Source organism: Tachyglossus aculeatus, chromosome X5, assembly GCF_015852505.1.
Source record: "Tachyglossus aculeatus isolate mTacAcu1 chromosome X5, mTacAcu1.pri, whole genome shotgun sequence".
NCBI lineage: Eukaryota > Metazoa > Chordata > Mammalia > Monotremata > Tachyglossidae > Tachyglossus > Tachyglossus aculeatus.
Window position 1 is genome coordinate 5058787 of NC_052097.1, and position 21771 is coordinate 5080557.

Sequence of the window (21771 nt, forward strand, 5' to 3'; positions counted from 1 at the left end):
TTGATTGCAAAAGGAAATGTTTTGATATTGTGTAACTCTCGGGGTGAAAAGTATGTGCAAGAAATGTACTAGAACAATTTCTCAAGCCCAATTCATGCGACTGGTTATAGTTCGTGTCTCCCTTTGTTCTCATCTCGATTTCAGGTGTTGGGCATCCAAGTGAAGTGCTTCCATGAAATCATTACCATAGGTTATAGAGTCTATCATTCTTATGACCTGCCGTGGTTCAGAACCCTCTGCTGGTAAGTAATTCTGAACGGTTTCTCCGGTCAAAGTCTGTATTCTCGGCAAATCCGCAAGGCAGGCTCAACTGGTTTGGATCAAATGTTTAACTTGGGCAAGAGAGAAGTGGGGTATCTAAAAGCTTCCCTTTTTTACTGTGCCTTGTTGGGAAGTTCATCTACGGGCTTAGCTTCAACTCCCTGTTCTGGATCAATGGTTCTCAAATAGTAGCAGTAGTATTTATTAAGCACTTACTGCGTGCAGAGCACTGTACTAAGCCTCGGGCACCATACAGACCTATTTCTCCATCCCTGAGCTCTGCTCTTTTCACCCTCTCATATCTTTCAAATGCTGGGGTATCTCTGCCAGTCTTAAACTCCCAACTTTCCCATCAGTGCTGTCAGCGCTTTTCTTCCTGCCTCCATTCTTGCAAACTTGGAGTCCACTTTAGCTCCTCGTCACTTCATCCCCCTGCTGGCATTCGGTCCATCAATCCCCAGCCGATTCGTCTGCAACAGTGCTTCAGAGATCTGCCCTTTCCATTCCTAGTGGCACAACCCTTTCGTAAATGCCAGTCACCTCCTGATTAGACTTTGGAGTTGCCCCTTAGTTCTTCCTCCTGGCTCTTCCCACGCAGCAGAAAGAGCGAACTTTCTCAAATAACGATCTGACGATGCCTCTCCTCCAGCTGACGCCTTCACACTTGGCATCCCTTCTCCAGCTATTCCCAAATCCAGATCTCTGCTTCACCCAATCAAGCCTCCTTTTCCATTCCTTAGGCCAGATCTGAGGCTTAGTTTGCAGTCTTTTATTTTTTAATGGTATTTAATGGCTCACTACGCGCCAGTGACTGTACTAAGCACTGGGGTAGATATGAGCTCATTAGGTTGGAAACAGTCCCTGACCCACATGGGACTCACATTCTTAATCCCCATTTTACAGATGAGGTCACTGAGGCACAGAGACGTGAAATGACTTGTCCACACAGCAGACAAGTTGCAGAGCTGGGATTAGAACCCAGGTCCTTCTGAATTCCAGGCCCGGGCTCAACCCACTAGGCCACGCTACCTTCTAGCCCGACAGAATTAATTCCGAAATGCCAGATAATTATCTGTGATTGGACCAGCCTGGACCCTGCAATATGGAAGATTCATTATGTACTAAAAACACCATAAAGAAATGATAATGTTCCTCTACTGCAGAAAGTATAGGAGAGCAATGGATATCTATAATGTCTCAAGCCTTGAATGGACAGCTTGGAGTTGTCTTCTGCATCAGCTGAGGCGCTAGCATGTCGAGGAGCAGCATGGCTTAGTGGATAGAACTCGGGCCTGGGAGTCAGAAGGACATGGGTTCTAATCCTGGCTCCGCCACTTGTCTCCTGTGTGACCCTGGGCAAGTCGCTTCACTTCTCTGGGCCTCAGTTACCTCATCTGTAAAATGAGGAATAAGACTGGGAGCCCCATGTGGGACAGGGACTGTGTCCAACCGGATTTGCTTGTATCCCCCCAGCACTTAGTACTGTGCCTGTCACATAGTAAGTGCTTAACAAATACCACAATTATTGTTGTTATTATTATCTGCATTTGAGCTCTGGAAACTGTGTTGAAAGTGTTCTGCGGAGCACCCAAACCAGGAGGTTGGACTGAGTTGCAGTGCTGAGTGTCATTTTTCCTCCCTCAGTGGGTGGAGGTTCGGCAGACCCTGTTCTAATCCTGTCATCACCGTTGAGTTTGTCCTTGCTCAGTCGTATACCAAGTAGCCTGAAAGACTTACCCTACCTTTGTAATCTTTGTTCCTGCAAACACCCTCCCTCCTCATTTGACAGACAGTGACTCTCCACACCTTCAAAATCTTATCAGAGGCACATCTCCTCCAAAGGTCTTTCCCGACTAATCCCTCCTTTCCTCTTTACCCACTCCCTTTTGCATTGCCCTGACTTGCTCCTTTTATTCACCCCACCTCCCAGCCCCATAACACTTCCATACATATCTGTAATTTATTTTTATTAATGTCTGTCTCCCCGTTTAGGCTGGAAGCTTGTCGTGGGCAGGGAGTGTCTGTGTATTGTTGTACTGTACTCTCCCAAGCACTCAGTACAGTGCTCTGCACACAGTAAGCGCTCAGTTAAATACGACTGACTAATCAATCAGTCTTATGTCTTGTATGGTTACCACGTGCCAAGCTTCAAGAGGATCAAGGCACTCATTCCCTGAAACGGGAGTCATTTCAACTGGTTTAAAGTTTTGGATTTTCAGGATAAAGGAGCAGGGAGTTCTCCACCAAAAATCATAAAACACTAAGCTGCATGCTGCTGTAGCGTAAAAATTCATTTCCCGGTTTTTCTCGTCTCTCCTTTCTCTCTTTGCCTCATTTATCCTCCTCTTAGGTACTTGTTACCGTGGTTTTCACCTGCAGAGTCACCCAGCCCAAACCCTTGTATAAGAGAATAGAGCATCCCTGTTTATCACTTTGTTGCTCTACCATATATTTCCGGTCACATAAGAGAGCCAGTTTCTCTCTCCCCACCCCGCCACTTTTGCTAATGAGAGCTAACCCAGCAGGGTGGGTAAGATTCCAGTCAGAATTCCCAAGGTCAGTACCATAGGGAACTGATGCACTTCTGTGGGATATCACCAGGGAATGGGGCTGGGGGAGGTGCTACATCTTGTTGGTTAAATCCCACCCCTCCAGCAATGAAGGGCAGTCGTGATCTCTACCTGCCTTTTGAGAGACCGTCGGCATCTAGAACTGGCTTATTACTGGCAGTTGTGGAGACAGCTAATATCAGTAGGTCCCAGAAGGGTTGGGATATATTCAGGGATGAGAATTCCACTATAGAGGGGAAAAAGAGGCTCAGAAGTGGTTATGAATTTGGGATGGATTATTTGAACAGAAAAATTAGGGGACGTTGGAAAGTGCGTCTGTAACTCTGAGGCTGGATGCCTAAGGTGTTTGTTGGAGGTATCAGGGCAAGGTAGATGCTGATTGCGTGGATCATTGGTCTGGCCCACTACAGTATTTCTCATCTTCTTTTAAGTGAGTTTATTTGGCTTTTTACCTTTGTCTTGTTCTCTGTTTTTCTGTGTGCTTCCATTTTAGCCATGAATTACAAGGACGTTTTATTGAAAGTCTGATAAGGCAGCTTTCATGCATGAAAAAATGAACTTAATCATCTTTTTTTTGGGGGGGGAATTTAGGTATTTTCTGCTATGTGTCAACTACTTTTTCTATGGAGAGACTTTGGCTGATTACTTCGCTACGTTTGTTCAACGAGAAGAGCAACTTCAGTTCCTCATTCGGTACCACCGATTTATTTCCTTTGCACTCTATCTTGCAGGTAAGCTGAAAAAATAATTACAGTTTGGGATCTGTGGTTAATGAATTCCTCCCATGCCTGGGCTGCAATTCTGCCTTTTTAAAATTCCCAACATAACCGTTATTTCTCCTCTTTCATTCCTGACTCTGTTTTTTCATATAAACTCTTATGTATTTATTCCAAATAAAAACAAAGAACCAAGTGCCCTTCAGCGAGAGGCTGAAGATGAATGTTTGCTTTTGCGAAAGTTTATCGAAATCATAAAGGTCAGTATGAGGTCCCCCTTTAGACTGTAAACTCATTGTGGGCAAGGAATGCATCTACCAACTGTTATAATGCACTCTCCCCAGCTCTTAGTACAGTGCTCTGCACAAAGTAAGTGTTCAATAAATACCATAGACTGAGTTCTCAGGAGGAATTCAACATAAGGCCATTTTGTAAACATTGCAATGTCAGTGTGCTCTAGATGATTTGACATTATCTCAAAGAGTACTGTGTTTAAAACACCTCATGCAACATTTGAAGGTTTTTTTTCTGGCAAAATTTGATTATCATAAAATTGATATGTTTAACTGTAAACAGTGCATTATCTGAGAAAAAATTTAATATTGAGAAAATAAGTCCCTTATAGCATTTCTTTTTAAAATTTATATTATAAATCTGAAGGAGGGCCTCAAATTAGTGTGTTGATCTTTTGTCTTTACTCCATGGCCAGGAATTCAATCCGATCAGCAGGATTAAAAGTAATGTGTACACCAAACATGAGAAGAAATCCTCTGGCTTCCAAAATAAAAATCTATAAGTATGAGGAAAGCCAGCTTTGTTTTATTTCCCCATAGCTGTTGGTTTTATTGATGATTTTCTCATTCGTTGTACCAGACTCTAGAGAGTTTGTCAAAGGTCCCTCTCGACTTCCATCACCTGACCCTCTTTAGCATACCTTACTTAGCATTTGGGTAGAGAGGAAATAATCAGCTCAGACACAGTCCCTTTCCCACATGGGACTTACAGAGTAATGGGGAGGAATTGAATCCCTATTTTCCAAATGAGGAAGCTGAAGTACAGAGAAGTTAAGCGGCTTGCCCAAAGTCAAGGCAAGAGACAGAGGCTGGTTAAGAACACAGATCCCAGGCCTATGCTCTTTCCCCCAAGTTACATTGCATCCTGTTTATCGATCAGTCCTATTTATTGAGCACTTCCTGGGTGCAGAGACTAAGCACCTCCTATTTCTGATGTTGAGACTGGCCTGGTCTTTTCAGATTTTTTTTTCCTCTCACCAGAACACTGTTTATCATTGAGGTGCTGATAATAGTGAACTGTCACTTCTGTTTCTTAGGCAGGTCTCCAAGATGGGTCACCAGTCACTTGACAACTCTGAGCCAACTTGGGCCCTCTTGCAAAGCCAATTCCTGAAAGGTGCCCCTCTAAAGACATTTTTTCACCACCATTAACTCCTAGATGTAAGGACATCAGGAAGTATGGCTTGCTCAGTGCTGCAGCGTTGACTCCAATCAGTGGTATTTACTGAGCACTTACCATCTGCAGGGGACTGTGCTAAGCGCTTGGGAGAGGACAGCACCCCAGAGTTGGTAGATGTGTCAAGGAGCTCACAGTCTGTTGACTTGGACATATTGCTCTTTCTGGGTGATAGCTGTTCTCAGCATCAGAGGATGTCCTGACGTTCTGTGCTGTGAGGGTTGTCTTATCTTCACATCGGGTCATTTTTGTACTAATTTTGGGGTCTTGTGGAGTCTCAGTAACCCGAAGCCTGTTTGATTTGGATGGAGGCAGGCATTTTGAGGTCACCCCGCCATCCAGCTTACTGTACCTTGATCTTGTCTCTCTTGCCTCTGACCTCTCGCCCACTTTCTACCTCTGATCTGGAACACCTTCCCTTATTGTAGCTGACAGACATCACTCTCCCCACCTTCAAAGCCTTATTGAAAGCACATCTCCAAGACGCCTTCCCCGACTAATTCGTCATTTCCTCTTCTCCCACTCCCTTGTGCATCACCTTAGCACTTGGATTTGCACCCTTTATTTGCCCCTCCCTCAGCCCCACAGCACCTATGTACATCTCCATCATTCATTTATTTATACTAATGTTTGTCTCCCCGCTCTGAACTGTAAGCTCCTTGTGGGCTCCTTGTTGTGTCTGCCAACTCTGTTAGATTGTACTCTCCTGAGCACTTATTATAGTGCCGTGTACACAGAAAGCGCTCAATAAATATGATTGACTAACCTTTTCTAGTGCAAGGAGGCTGGGGAGTGGTGCCACTGCCCCTTAGGGGATTGAATATCAAAAAAGCAAACAGGTTCGCTGGGAATCTGGCAGTCCAGGAATGCTAACGAGTTGGCTTCAAATTACAGCAAGCCGAAGGCCTTAAGAGTGCCCTGCCTTTGTAGCACTAACCAGACATCTTGGAACCATTAGAAGCAGGAACTCCCCTCCTGTCCCCCTCCTGCCATCTCCTTTCTCGCCTTTCCCTTCCCCCTGCCTGCCTATCTACCAAGTCCACAGCCAGAATCTGACCTGGAAACCATTTAGGAAAAAAAAAATACGTTGGAAATAAAACAAAACACCAAACAGTGCTTGCCATCCTTTCTGTGCCCCCTCTCCCTCCAGACGTAATTTTGAGAAGCCAGAAGGCTCGGTGTGTTCGTTCATTCATTCAATTTATGGAGCGCTTACTGTGTATAGAGCACTGTACTGAGTGCTTGGGTGAGTACAATGATAGACACATTCCCTGCCCACAACGAGCTTACAAGTCATTATGCGGGAAGTGGCCAGTCCTACCCCAGATGCCCTAAATTCCAGCTTTTCTCATGGCTAGGGGCCCACTCTCCCATGAGCGGGCAGACAGATTAGATCTTTGCTCTGGCCATGGCTGAATCAGGGACATGTGATACTTGGAATAGCTGAGAAAACCGAAACAACACACACTGCTGAAACGGCATGAGTTTCTCAGTGGTGTGATAATATTCAGCAAACTCTTACAGTTGGGGGGGGCTTTGGAACAGCAAATCTGTTTTCCCAGCAAGGAAACAAAGAAAAGTGAAAGGCAACTCTAGTATCCTTCAATGGCCTGTTTCATTCAAGACTTTTGGTGGAGAAAAAACTAACAGATAAATGTCAAAAGAAATGCCTAAAGTATGGGCGGGGTGCTGCGTGTTGCTGGAATCTGTATTCAGATTTGTGGGATTACATCTATATACTCTGATTTGTAATCCCTTAAAGGTTTTAATGAGACTAAGTTCAGGTTCAGTGGCATCATAAACCAAAGGAAAGGTTTATAAATAACAGAATTGAACTTTGGAAACAGGTGAAGTGGATCACTGTGACAGTGATTTGGATTGAGGGTATGGAGCCCATTTTAATGATCATAACTGGTATAGATAAACCTTTGATATATGAAACAATTTATCACTAATTACTGAGCTGAGTGGAATCAGTGTCTCGCTTTCATATTCTTGTAATGGATCGTCATTTGAACAAAGTGAAGTTCATTTTCTGAAAACAGCAGAATTATGGCCGATATAGGCCCTACAGCTTTGATGTTTTTAGAGCATACAAGATTGCCCAACGTTTGCATGTCTTTTGTTCTTGTACAGGTTTCTGCATGTTTGTACTAAGCTTAGTGAAGAAACATTATCGTCTGCAGTTTTACATGGTGTGTATTAATCATTTTTCTGTAGTCGCTAACTTTTAATAGAAATCAATCAATACTTTAGGAATTTCTGTTCTCTCTTTCTAGTGTTTAACTTGAATTCACCTTTTGGTATTTGATTTGAATTGGGAACAACCAACCATGTCCTCTGCCTTTTTCTTTTGGTTTTCTTTTTTTAAAAGGAAAAATATGAAATGTTGAGTCTACAAATCGAACATTCGCTGAGCTTTAGGACTCTGTGAACTTAATTTGTTTCTCCGGGGCATCTGTCAGTTTTTGACTTTCATTGAGTTAAAGTCTTTTAGAAATTCTTTGATTCTCAGAAGTATCTTGGAAGAGGAGACCCCCAGTTCTGGAATCAGACAGTGAACAGAACCCTAAAAAGGTGTAGCCCGTACCCTTCTCCAGATGATATTGCCGTTTTAACGCATTAGGCTTGCGATGGCCACCCTTACCCATAGTGAGCACCTTAGAGTTTATTTTCTTAAATATGTTCTGTTCTCCTGTAATGTGGGAGCTAAACATCCTCGGAGAACCCCCTATGAAAGAAAAAGCACATTACAATACGCACGCCTCAACTGAAGCGGCAAACGAGCGCAAAATCGCTTCTCCTGACATTGCTTCTCATTCAATCTGGATGGATGCCCATCGTGATGAGAACGATCTCTAACCCCCTATCGACATTTTACCCAGACCCATCGTGAAAATGAGCGCCATGGGAGAAGTGACCATCTATACCCAGAAAAACGCGTCTAATCCGATCCGGAAGGCCACTTCCCCTCCCAAATAGCTAAGCCGATTTTTACTGAATTTAAAACCGAAAGAATTCTCATCTTGGGAAGGAGGCACACATGCCCAAGTAATGTTTTATGTAATTATAATAGTGGAAATAGTGAACTCACTCGTTGGGTGTACTGCACGAGCCTGGGAATGTGTTCAGCGTTCGAAGGAAGGATGCAGGCCTCGGCACTGTTGTCCAACACCGAGCACACTATCTTCTCTCTGAGACCTGTTGTGCAAAGTAGAGTACTCCTCTGCATTAAATATTCAACACTGGTCATGTTTCTCGCTAGGACCGCTTCTAAGATGCAATACCAAGAGCAAAATGAGTTTGAGCTAACAGAGTAGTAGAAAAAGACTACCTACTTCTCTAGAAAAATAAGCATTGCCTCCAGAAAAGCGCATATGGGCATCAGGAAGTAGATGGGACAATAGAAGGGAGTCAGATCTTCTAACTTAGAAGAATAATTTTTTCTTTCATTTTAAAGTAGCATCAATTCTGGATTTCCTAAGGTAACAAGGGATGAACTAAAATGAACTAAAATGACAGAGAATTTAGACCTTCGTCTTACTCTGTTGGTTTCAATTCTCTACTGAGCCCTGGGTCAGGGGTGCTGGCTAGAAAGAAGATGGACTGGTTTTTGAGGCTCCCTCCTCCCTTTTTCTTTGCCACTCCAGGAAATGGTGCCAGCGACATTAATATGATCAAAAGGCAAACAGCAGAAGGGCAGTGAGTCTGATAATCCCAAACTAAATCATTACCCATGAATAATCAAGAGGCAACCATAAAAATCAGCTTCCCCAAGTGAGAGCAAAGTGACCTTTCCCCATAGTGACTTTGGCCACCATTGATAATGCGCAATTAAGATATTGTTTCTAACTTCCAAACGTTTGAATTAATGCGAGAGTTTCTCTGTTGCTTGGAAAATGAAGACCTTGTTTTCAGCCTCATTAGGTTTCAAAAGGGGTAGTAAACTCTAAGTAAAGCTTGGGTGCAAAATATCGCCCAAGTCAATTACCACCAGCCACAGTGGTGCTACAATCCAGTGCACCTATCCAAATGTCTTGATAATATCATGAATTCTTCATTAACCTGTGGTAAAAATCTCTTTGTATGCTTATACAGTAGATCACAGCATCTAGGCAGTCACTATTTGTTGTTTGATCAATTTTGCTTCAACAATCCTCTTTAAAAAATACACTGCAAAAGAAATACCCAAAAGGCCACTTCACTTTTTTAAAAAATTTTGAAAAACATGCCGTGAATTGTGTTATGGTGGACTGCTGTTTTTTTTTTTTTTAAATCACTGTCACAAACTGATTAGGAACTCGAAAAACATTAGAGATTGCTCCTTCAGCTGAAGATCACCTTTTTTTTTCAGGGTATCGATCTCTGTTGTGTTACTAATTGTTGTATTGTTGCACCGTTAACAGTTCGCATGGACTCATGTCACTTTGCTGATCACTGTAACTCAGTCTCACCTTGTCATCCAAAATCTATTCGAAGGCATGATATGGTAAGGGGACCCTAGAAAACCGGTCTGTGATATTTATATACTGTTATCCTTACTTTTGCATGGTTCTAAGGTCTTGGTCTCCATTTTTAAATATCCACCCAGCCGTGAAAGAGCAGGCTTCTTACTTGAATTGGCAAATCTCTTTCTTCGCTCAAATTTAGTGCATTTTAGTGCTACAGCCCAAGCCTGGGAGTCAGAAAGCCATGGGTTCTAATCACGGACTAATTAGGCAGATCTGTGTAATAACTGTGGTATTTAATTGCCTACCGTGTGCCAGGCACTGTACTAAGCATTGGGGTGGATACAAGCAAATCAGGCTGAACACAGTCCATGTCCCAAGTGGGGCTCAGAGTCCCAATCCCCATTTTACAGATGAGGTAACTGAGACCCAGAGAAGTGAAGTGACTTGCCCCAGGTCACCCAGCAGACGAGTGGCAGAGCGGGAATTAGATCCCATGACCTTAGTACAGTGCTCTGCACACAGTAAGTGCTCAATAAATACGATTGAATGAATGAATGAATGACCTTCTGATTCCTAGGCCTGTGTTCTATCCATTATGCCATACTGCTTCCCAAGTAATTCAGCTTATTCTGGCTTGGCCAAGAAAGTTAGGAAGAGTTGAAATTCTGCATGCCAAAAACACAGCTGAATTAAGCCCTATCGATACAGCAGAAGAGATTCTGTTTTTCCACTAAACTGCCATTTTCAGGTGATCTGTGCCTAACCTGTAGCTGAATCATGACTTCCTCCACTATCACTCTACTTATTCACCAATAACTCTGACATTTAAATTTATATCCTGTACCGCAAAAGGCATTTTTTTTTTTTCTGACACTGACTCTGAGCATTTAGGTCAGTATTACCTCGTAAGACAGCCTTTCCCTAGGTTGGTTTCAGAGCTCGCTTTGCTCAGTCCAGCTAAAATGCGGATCCTCAGTTAACATTTGCCAAGGACTCACTAGGCTCCTGGCAGTTGCTCTGGCAGCTTCAAAGCTGGGGCCTAACCCCAAAGTTCCTACCATCAGTATTCATGAAAAGCCTCAGTTTGGGACTTTGAGCCAAATTCAGTTAAACCTTTTTTCCACTTGGCCTTTATATTATTTTTAGGTTTCTGGTACCGATCTCAAGTGTCATCTGCAATGACATCACTGCGTACCTTTTTGGCTTCTTCTTTGGGAGAACTCCACTAATCAAGGTAAGGTACCGCATCGTATACTTAAGGGTAATCGCCAAGTAATTATCTCTAAGAACTAATTGTGTGAGTACGGAGCTAGCGTGAGACATAGTTTTACCATCATTTTGGAAGGGATGCATCTGAAGAACAGCACTCGATCAGTGGTATTTACTGAGCACTTAGTGGGTGCAAAGCACTGTACTGAGCAGTTGGGAAAGTACCTTACAAATAGAGTCAGTGGTCCCTGTCCACAAGGAGCTGACGGTCTGCAGGCGGAGGCCGACCTTATAATAAATTACAGATCGTGGAAATTCACTCAGGCAAGCTCTGGAAGAAATTAGGGCAGGTCTGAAAGATGCAGGGATGGAGTCTGTCAAGGATTTCAGAGAAATGTTTCAACTCGGCACCTGTTCTGGTGCTCCCATCAGTAGCTGCATTCAAACATGAATAAGGGTAGAAAGGTCTGGTGAAAATCCAGTAGGCTGGTAAAAACCTTTTATACAAGTTCATTATGGGCAGGGGATGTGTCGGTTAATTCTGTGGTGTTGGACTCTCCTAAGTGCTTTGTAGAGTGCTCTGCACATAGTAAGCATTCAAAACATATCATTGATTGATATGGGAAGGACAGGTCCTTATTAGTAATAATAATAATGGTATTTGTTAAGTGCTTACTATGTGCCAAACACTGTTCTAAGCACTGGGGTAGTACTAGGTAATCAGGTTGTCCCACATGGGGCTCACAGTCTTAATCCCCATTTACAGATGAGGTAACTACGGCACAGAGAAGTTAAGTGGCTTGCCCAAGTCACACAGCAGGCAAGTGGCAGAGCTGGGATTAGAACCCACGTCCTTCGACCCCAAGCCCATGCTCCTTCCACTAAGCCATGCTGCTTTGATGCCAGTAGACCACCAACTTTGGAATAAACAACGGCTTTGTAGTGAACAACGAACAAAAATGGGCCGCTCATCAATCGAGGCCTCTTTTTAATATAATAATAATAATAATAGCATTTATTAAGCGCTTACTATGTGCAAAGCACTGTTTTAAGCGCTGGGGAGGTTACAAGGTGATCAGGTTGTCCCACCGGGGGCTCACAGTCAATCCCCATTTTGCAGATGAGGGAACTGAGGCCCAGAGAAGTGAAGTGACTTACCCAAAGTCACACAACTGACAGTTGGCGGAGCCAGGATTTGAACCCATGACCACTGACTCCAAAGCCTGGGCTCTTTCCACTGAGCCACGCTGCTTCTCTGCACACATATGTACACATGCAATACGTGCGTCAGAGCACTATGGTACAAGTTTTGGAGACAATATCTGAACAGCTCCAGAAATTCAAGTCATCAATTTTTGCTACTCTAAATGACTACTTGCTAAATCCCCAGAAGTCAGCTGAAGGGACATTAACAAGCCCTGGTAATACATATCACCGTCCCCTACTAGTTTTCAATAAAATTGCTCTCCGGGGCCAGGACGCTGTCTGAGCCGCCGGCATTCAGCTGGCCTTGGACCAGACCTCATTAAGTGGCAGTGACTTTCTGCCTAGGGTTTGATTTCTGGAAGAGAAGGCTTACATAGCGCCTTCTGGGTCTCCCCACGTTTTCTGTTAACGTTGTACTGTCCCAAGCGCTTAGTACAGTGGTCTGCCCAAAGTAAGTGCTCAATAAATATGATCGATTGTGTTAAGGGTCACCAAGAATGCAGACGGGGGAGAGAGAGTATTTGTTAGTGAGGTGGATACTGAGAAATCTCCCCCACCTCAAACCAATAAATTTTGGCTGGAGTAGTCTCTAAGCCAGTGATCATCAGACTGTCCTCTCTCCCAGTCACCCTTCGCCAACTAGGATGTTTATGTCCTGTCTTCCTCCTCTCCTCGCCAGCAAAGCTTTGCTCACCCATCCCCAGGGTTTTTTCTCTCCCATATCCTTCCTCTTAACCCAAAAGCCTGGCTGTAGAGAGGAAAGGAGGAGAGGAAGAGCTGATAATCTGATAAGCTGATAATTGTGTTGCCAATTTGTACTTCCCAAGTGCTTAGTACAGTGCTCTGCACATAGTAAGCGCTCAATAAATACGATTGATGATGATGATAATCAGGAGCAGGCAGTGATGTCAGCCACCCATCCTTTCCTGCCTTCTCCCTCTGGGAAAGATGCCTTTTTCTCCTTAAAACAGGAGAGCGTCTTTAGTTCCCTGGGGAAAGAGTTTGATTTTAGCTAAACTGGTGCTCTAAAAATTGGCGCTTATCAGGGGTGAAGTAGTATCTGTGATGCCTAATGAGCGGTGAATAAAACCATAGCTAACAATGTCCTAAGTGAGCTTGTAAATCAGGTTGAATTATGAAGAAATTAGTGTGGATGTGGATAATCGTATGTATTTATGACTTGCATAGAAAGAGATTGATTCAGTCATATTTGTAATTCTTTTAGCTGTCGCCTAAAAAGACTTGGGAAGGATTCATCGGAGGCTTCTTCTCCACGGTTGTGTTTGGATTTATCGTAAGTACCTCCGGTAGTAATATAGTATTTATTAAGCACATACTATGTGTAAAGCACTGCACTAAGCGCTGAGCATGGGTGAGAGTTAGCCATGTTACCTGACCCCCCAGAGGGACGACAATCCCAGTAGAATAAGGAGGGGGGGGCTGACCCCCACCCCGGACACGTAAGGCGTAATAAAGCCCCGGAAACACACAAACAAGATAAATAGCCCAGGCACTGATAAAGATCACGAGAGCAAGGTGCAACTGGTTAGTCCAACAGTCAAAGCCATCACAGATATGTGGGCCAGAAGTTAATTAGGTAGGACACAGTCCCCACCCTGCCCCAAATGGGGATCACAGTCTAAGCAGGAGCAAGGACTGAAGCCCAGAGAAGTAAAGTGCTTTGCCCAGGGTCACCCAGCGGACAAGAGGCAGAACCTGAACTAGAACCCAGGTCCTTCTGACTCCCAGGGCCGTGCTCTTTCACTAGGCCCCCCCTTTCCCCTGCTCCTCCTCCCCTCCCCATCGACCCTACTCCCTCCCTCTGCTCTAGCCCCCGCCGCCCCATAGCACTTGTGTATATATGAACACACTATTCTATTTATTTTATTAATACTGTGTATATATCTTTAATTCTATTCATTTATATTGATGCTATTGACGCCCGTCCACTTGTTTGGTTGTCTGTCTCCCCACTTCTAGACTGTGAGCCCGTTGAGTAGGGATTGTCCGTGTTGCCAAATTGTACTTTCCAAATGCTTAGTACAGTGCTCTGCACACAGTAAAAGCTCAATAAATATGATTGAATGAGTGAATGAATAATCTCCCTGATCTAAAGCTGTGAAGGCAGCCCCCATGGGGAGCAGCCTTGTTGGAGATGGTTTGATTTCTAACATCCTTAGAGAGCGTCCTAATGGTGACAGAGGTCACTGAAGCTCCCTGTCCTAGAATTCTCAACAGAGAGTCATACTCTCCCCAAGAAGCAGTGTGGCCTGGTGGATACATCACGGGCCTGGGATTCAGAAGGCCCTGGGATCAAACCCTGACTCCGCCACTTGTCTGCTTTGTGACTTTGGGCAAATCACTTCACTTATCTGTGCCTCAGTTCCCTCCTCTGTAAAATGGAGATTGTGCGTGAGCCCCATATGGGACATGGACTGTGTCCAATCCGATTAGCTCACATCTACCCCAGTGCTTAGTACAGTGCCTGGCACATAATGAGCGCTTACTATATACCATTTAAAAAAAAAAAGTGCTGCCATAGGAATTTTAGGTGTTTTAAAAAAGGGCACTCAACCTCAAAAGTTAGGTAGTTTTCAAATCTAAAATCCCCTAGCTGTATAAATGTATATCCATGCCTTTTCAAAGATGCTGCTGCTGATGGTACGATCCTATCAGTATGGGCAAGTGTGACTGACCAGATATCCAGCCACACTGTCTGCACTTAAGGATAGACCCGACATTGCGTAAGAGAGTTTGATTAGGTAGCTGTGTGTTGCTTGGTGCAGAGACCTGTTCTAGGCGCTGAAAGGAAGAAAGATGATTAAAACATATTCCCTGCCCTCCTGGCAGTCTGATAGAGAAGATGGGCAACTGGGATGTGAGTTGGAGAAGTTCTGGGGAGGAAACGTTCATTTTTTTAGGAGGCCGAGTTTAAAATCGACTTTTGACTTTGTATTTTTTCCTTACAGTGCCCATTTTTAAGCAAGGAAGGCTATTCACGTAAATGAGGCAGAAATGTTTGTAGAAATAACAGTGGAAGGAAGGAGGATTTACCGTTTCTGAAACCAGCCCCTTTGACGTGCCAGAAAAATTGGTGCCGGAAGGTTACTTTGTAGGCAGCGGCACCTGTTACGCCCATTGAGAGGCATGGCTTTCCTTCCATCCATCCATCAGTCAGGCAGGGCGAAATGAGAATTTGTGGGGGACGTTTCCATTCAGCTGATTCTCTCCCGGGCTTTGGCTTTGATTTCCAGGCCGCCTACCTGTTGTCCCAGTACCAGTACTTCGTCTGCCCGGTGGAATACCGGAGCGAATCCAACTCATTCGTCACAGAATGCGAGCCGTCCGAACTCTTCCAGCTTCAGAAATACTCAGTTCCTCCCTTGCTCAGGACGGTGTTGAGTTGGGTAAGGATGGGGACCTACATACTCTCTCTCTCTGTCTCCCTTTCTCTCTCTTCCCCATCCCCCTACAATTTAGATCTTTGCTTAGATTTCTGTTGGCATTTCAGGCCCATCCGTTGTAGTCGCTTCCCTGGGACTGAAGAAGCAGCTTCCTGCCCAATTGGCTTAGGCAGAAAAATACATACTGGGCTATAGAAGTGAGGTATTGTAGCATGCACAGCTGCTCCTGCTGACTGAATGTGATGAGGTAATAAAACCAGTTGATTTTGAAACCGAGGTGGTTCAGGCCTTTGACTCTACTACGTTGATGTGCAAGCACCATTTTTGCCCAAACCAAAGTTCACGATTTAGAATAAGCCTTCTGTAGCCCCAGATTTCTTCAGACTGCATCTGTCAGTGAATCAGTGCCACTATGAGCACTGTACCAAGCACTTGGGAGAGTTCGAGCAGAATTGGTAGACACGATTCCTTTGCTCAAGGAGCTTATGTCATAGCCAGGGAAGTTACAGTTGTTTACAGCTAGGTAGAAGCAGGGAAATGGTGATTGTTTAAGCAGTGGGGAATGTTCTAATGTGCTATAGGTGATTACAGGTTTATTGGCAAGTGGTCAAAACCAGGGGAGAGGAGAAATGAGTTGGGGAAAGAATTTCCCCAGACGGTGGGTCAGAAAGGACTCGAGCCAAAAACTGAATTGGAAGGTGGAGCTGCAACATTTGTATCTCCCCAAATCACCAGGTTGGAGATGGTTTGATATCTAACATCCACAGACAGTGGCCTAATGGAGTCCCAAGTTCATTGAAATGTTGACTGTTGGCTCCTCATGGAGTCATGTCAGTGGGGAGGAGCCCAGCTCACAGATTCCCAGACTTACTTTAGGATTGCCGGAGCGGATGAAAGCCAAAGCACCCTCAGATCGACTGGGCCACAGATGGAAAAAAGGGCCGTGTTAAGAGTTGGCTTCAAGACAGCCTTGCCTTAACGGGCTTATAAAGACTGTGAGCTCGTCTCTAGACGGTAAGCTCAATGTGGGCAGGGAACATTGTGTAATTACTCTGTTGCATTGTACTCTCCCAAGCACTTTGCTTAGTGCTCTGCACACCGTAAGCCCTCAATAAATACCATTGATGGATAAAGGTAGATTGGTTTGGGGATGTGTTTCATTTGTATCCTTGACCTCGAAAAATTGGCTGAGGAGAATAGTGTCTCCTCATTCAAACTTGCGGGGAGCCAGGAGAGGAGTTTTATGAGGCCTTCAAGATGCCTTTCCTGATTAAGCCCTTATTCCCTTTTCTCCCACTCCCTTCTGCATCTCCCTGATTTGCTCCTTTTGTTCACCCCCACACTCAGCCCCACAGCTCTTTTGTATATATCCGTAATTTGTTTATATTGATGTCTGTCTCCTCCGCTAGACTGTAAGCTCGCTGTGGTCAGGGAATGTGTCTACCAACTCTGTTATATTGTACTCTCCCAAGTACAGTGCTCTGCCCACAGTAAGCACTCAATAAATACGATTGATTGAGGGTCGTGGGGGTTTGTTTTCAGATCAGTTTCCTTCCCTTCAGGGATCTCCCTGTTCTTTTCTGAGAACCCTGGGCAAAGGTTAGGGATAAAATTAGGTCGGGAAAAATGAGGATGGTTTTTGTCCCTTGCTGAGAGTGGGCTGTCTTATTATTAAAAAGAATTCCAAAGGTTGATGGTAATCCATTGGAAGGTCTTGCATCTTGTTCTGGCTTCCATTATTCCCCCACCTAAAATGTACTTCTATTTGTTAAGATGTATTTTCTCTTTTCCACACAGGAAACAGTGAGACTATATCCATTCCAGATACACAGCATTGCTCTTTCAACATTTGCTTCTCTAATTGGCCCATTTGGGGGCTTTTTTGCTAGTGGATTTAAAAGAGCCTTCAAAATCAAGGTGGGTTAAAAGCCTCTTTGCAAAAACCCACGATTCTAGGAACTACCTTCTAGTCTTTCTTATGAATAATCCTGTTGTTATTATTATTATTCCCTTGTATCTCATTAGTGGGTTTTTTCCAGGGAGTCCGCAGTACTTTTCTGTTGGAATAAATGCCACAGCAAATGAGCATTTGAGTTATTTCAAAAGTACTCTCTAATCCATTACCAGGAAGCTCGGACATGGGGTGTTATCGGTGCCTGGGTGCAAGAGCCGAGCCCAGCTGCACTTGGGTGACAGCCCCGCTGTACTGCTGATGCTCTGCAGAGTTCAGGGTTTGGGCCTGGGGGACTGGAGACGGTCTCCTCCATTGCCAAATTCTGTGAGCAGCTGAGGGGACGGGGAGCGGTTTTTTCCATCGGTCATTAAGAGGGATCCTTTTCCAAGGAAAGGGGTCTGAGCAACTGCATCTTCAATACCGTTCTCCCCCATCCCCACCTTACTCTGTAAACCCCACGTGGGACTAATCTGACGGTCTTGTTTCTATCCAGCACTTAGCACAATGCTTGGTATATAGCACTTAAATACGTGGCTTACTGGAAAGAGCACAGGCCTGCCACCACTTTTCTGCTGTGTGACCTCGGGCAAGTCACTTCCACTTCTCTGGGCCTCAGTTCCCTCATCTGTAAAATGGGGGTTAAGATGGTGAGCCTCATATGGGCCGTGGACTGTGTTCAGTTTGATTGGCTCGTATCTACCCCAGCGCTTTGTACAGTATCTCGCATACAGTAAGGACTTAACAAGTACCATTAAAAAAAGACCACAGCGATCATTAATTATTCAGGGTAACCTTTCCACTACTGGAAAGATAATGGATCTAAAAAGTTTGCTTTTAAATGGACACTCATAAAACAGGGCAACTAATTTGACAGCTTTCCCTTTTTCCCTTATTGCTCATATGGTATGGTAAAGTGCTCTGCACACAGTAAGCGCTCAATAAATACGATTGAACTGAATGAAATGGTTGGGGGCAGTAGGAAGGAAAGTCAGTGGAAAGGTTGCTTGACTCTTTTCCATTTTTTTGTCCTAAAGGATTTTGCGAACACCATTCCTGGCCATGGGGGAATAATGGATCGGTTTGATTGCCAGTATCTGATGGCTACTTTTGTCCATGTGTACATCACCAGTTTCATAAGGTATTTTCCCCTACATTTCATTTGAGAAACTTCAATGTAGCTATCCCTGAGAAGATCACTCTTGACTTTAAAAGATGACACCGGTGGTTTCTTTTCATACAAACAGTCCTTTTTCAAATTTTAGTTTTGAGTAAATTTTAGTTTTGGGTATTTTTCTGTATGGTGACGTATGCAAGAAGAAGGGCCTTTCCTCAATCAATACCATGAGAAGCAGCATGGTCTAGTGGATAGAGCTCGAGCCTGGGAGTCCGAAAAACTTGGGTTCTAATCCTGGCTCCACCACATGTCTGCTGTGTGACCTTGGGCAAGTCATTTCACTTCTCTGGTCCTCATTTACCTCATCTGTTAAAGTGGGGATTAAGTCTGTGAGCCTCATGTGGGGCAGGAACTGTGTCCAACCCGATTTGCTTGTGTCCACCCCAGCACTTCTCAGCTGTGTGACTTTGGGCAAGTCACTTGGCTTCTCTGTGCCTAAGTTACCTCATCTGTAAAATGGGGATGAAGACTGAGCCCCACATGGGACGACCTGATTACCTTGTACCTACCCCAGTGCTTAGAACAGCGCTCTGCACATAGTAAGTGCTTAACAAAATACTGTCATTATTCACAAACGCCATCAAGTGCTTAAATAATGCTGCAGAGTATTATTATTAAGTACTTAGTATGTGCAGAGCGATGTTCAAAGCACTTGGGAGAGTACAGAAGAGTAAGTAGAGGAGGGCTTCCTCCTTTTGAATCCCCCCCTGCATCCACACTTTGTCACTGAGGCTCATCGTTCCCGCTGAAACCCCTCTGGCTAAGTTTTCCTGAGTTATATTGCCCCCAGAGCTGTTGTGTCCTTTGTCGTGCAACCGAGCCTCCTCCAGCCCCCCAACTCTGGGATAATTTCACCCCTGAGCGCACTGCCTTCCAATCAATTGAATTTCCTTGCTGGTTGCTCCTGCCCCCAGCCCCAAAAGAGGAGGGGGCCGGCCCAGATGAGCGAGCACCAGCTTCTGTGAGCCATCGGGTAGCCTCCCACCTACCCCCTTGACACTGCAAACCATTCTCTTGGAAACTTTTTTCTACCTCACCCCCTCAGAGAACTCGTGCTTCGACCTTCTTCCCCCTGCCCTGTTCAGGAGGCTCCTTGTTTCTAGGCTCCTGGCTCCTTAATACTCCCTCCTGGAGAGTCAATCAATCAGTATCTGAGTGCTTAGTGTGTGAAGATCATTAGTACTAAGCGCTTCGGGAGAGTCCAGTATAACCGCATTGGAAGACACGTCGTCCGACTCACCTCCTGTCTGCAGCTCCACAACCACCTGTTTGTCTTTGACTCCCAGGGGGCCGAATCCCAGCAAAGTGCTCCAGCAGCTCCTGGTACTCCAGCCCGAGCAGCAATTAAGCATCTACAAGACGCTGAAATCCCACTTGATCGAAAAGGGCATCCTCCAGCAGCCTTCCCTGCGGGCGTAGCGGGAACCAGTTTGGCCGACTCGAGGCGCCGAGGAACCGACCGGGTATCTGTTCAGGCAAGGGGCTGCAAATCCGGAGGCGGTGGAGGTCTTTAAGACTCAAACGTTTCTCTGCTGAAATTACTGTGAATATTTAAACGAGCTGATGACCCGCGATGTAGAATTAACAGATTGCCTGCAAAAACATACTGTATTTTTTCTAACGTGCACCTTCTCCTCTGATCTCGACAGAGCCTCCCGTGAGGACTTATTTTAAAATGGTCCGACACAATAAAAGGAGTGAATCGAGGAAGCGTTGGGAGGGCACTGTCGGGCGTTCGTGTGGGCAGCCCCCCGCCGAATGTTAACCTGTGGTACGATAGACAATCAGTTCTTTCCGGAGTTCTCCTGTTTGAGGCTGAAATGTCTCCCGATGGATTATACTTGGGGACGCAAGTAGAACCAGGTTTCTTTGTCCAGGGTCGGCAGAGCGATGGCATGGCCAGGGAAACGTCTGCCCTGAGGCTAGTTGGGAAGTAAGCGGTCCAAATGATTTGGGAGAGGGGGCGTTGGTTGCCGGGGGCCGGCGATCGGTCCGACCTCGTCGAAAGAGACGGCTTTGGAAAACGTTCTCCGGGACGATCAGTGGATTCCATCCTGGGGAAAGCGAGGCCGGGGTTAAGGTGGGATTTCCGGGCCCTTCCTGTGCCGGTGTATGCCGGAATTCAGCCAGCGGGGGCCAAAACGATGATGGCGAGTCTCAGAAAGGATGAGGCCCAATGTCTGAGCCGTCATCTTAGCTCATCTGTCCAGTTTTCCCATTGTCCCTCGAAAACGGGTCTCTCCCGGGGTGACTGGGCACTGAGCTCCACGCTCTGGAGCCGGGCACAGACCTGGCTCCTCCTGCTGCCCCCCGGCCCATAACCGGGGCCTAGGGCAGTGCGGGAATGGTCCATCCAGGCACAGAAACCAGCCACCACCCATCTGGGGTCTTAATCTTGGTGAATGGGGTGGGGGCGGTGAAGGGGAAGGGGACGAAACAGCATTCCACTCTTTCTCCCAAAGCCCTCACTTTGCAGGAAGCTGGCGCTTCTTTGGGTTAGAGTGGGGAGAGGCAGGCTGGGAATTAGCTGCTGACCAAGGGGGAGTCACGCCAGGGCTCAGTCCCTCTGCACTCTCCCTGGGAAGGTTAAAGCCCCCCGGAATCAATCCTCCCTGAATGGGAGGAACATGCGAACACCTTCTTTTTGGTGGGAGGGACACCAGAAGCGGAGGCGATTCAGGTTTTCAGGAATGAATGTAAATAGGCTCCTTTTGCTCGGTGCCGTCTCTGGCCGCATTTTATGCTTCCAGCTGGATTGGAGCTAAAATTCAGAACTGCTGCTTGCTCTGACTCTGGGCAGGAAGAAAATAAAGATGTTTTTAACAAATGTCTTGCAATGAATTTGAGTTTTTTGTGTTGGTTTGTTTTTTTTAAAATCAGGATTTAATCAAAGCAGTCGCGGTACGTTCCTTTTTGGCGATACAGTGGAAGGTTACTAGGATAATGGACACAATCTGAAAATAGCCTTGTGGTTTATAAACAGACTGGGAGGAGAATGACAGCTAAAAGCAGTGATCCAGAATTTTGATTTTTCAGACAGTGGGAAGAGCATTTAAATCGATTTGGGATCCTATTGGCAAAGGGAGAAAACCAGATACTCTCAACTCAATATCCAGAATTCAGAACATTCAGGCCCGAATCAATTTGGTGATAGAAGTTGTGCGGGATGAGGTAAGCCAACTAGCATTGTTCCAGATTGTGAAATTCCAGAATTGGCACTGGAAAAATCTTTTTCTGGGTGGAAGCATCCATCCAATATGGAGGAGAGCGGCTCTGACTCCTGTAGCTACAAGTCAGGAAAGTTAAAGCCCAGAGGCATCCTGCATGCCCTAACTTATCTTTCAAGAGAAATTCAA

The 21771-nt window shown here is 45.2% G+C and overlaps 1 protein-coding gene across 1 annotated transcript in view; it reads left to right on the forward strand.

Annotated features, from left to right (window-relative positions):
* Positions 1-21242, forward strand: part of CDS1 (CDP-diacylglycerol synthase 1) — a 38925-nt gene extending 17683 nt beyond the window's left edge. The window contains exons 4-13 of the mRNA XM_038769211.1: positions 145-242; positions 3423-3562; positions 7154-7212; positions 9424-9506; positions 10615-10702; positions 13109-13177; positions 15138-15290; positions 17085-17204; positions 18276-18379; positions 19702-21242. Coding sequence (XP_038625139.1) covers positions 145-242; positions 3423-3562; positions 7154-7212; positions 9424-9506; positions 10615-10702; positions 13109-13177; positions 15138-15290; positions 17085-17204; positions 18276-18379; positions 19702-19834 — 1047 coding nt within the window. The 3' untranslated portion in view covers positions 19835-21242. The remainder of the gene's footprint in view (positions 1-144; positions 243-3422; positions 3563-7153; positions 7213-9423; positions 9507-10614; positions 10703-13108; positions 13178-15137; positions 15291-17084; positions 17205-18275; positions 18380-19701) is intronic.
* The last annotated feature ends 529 nt before the right edge of the window (positions 21243-21771 follow it).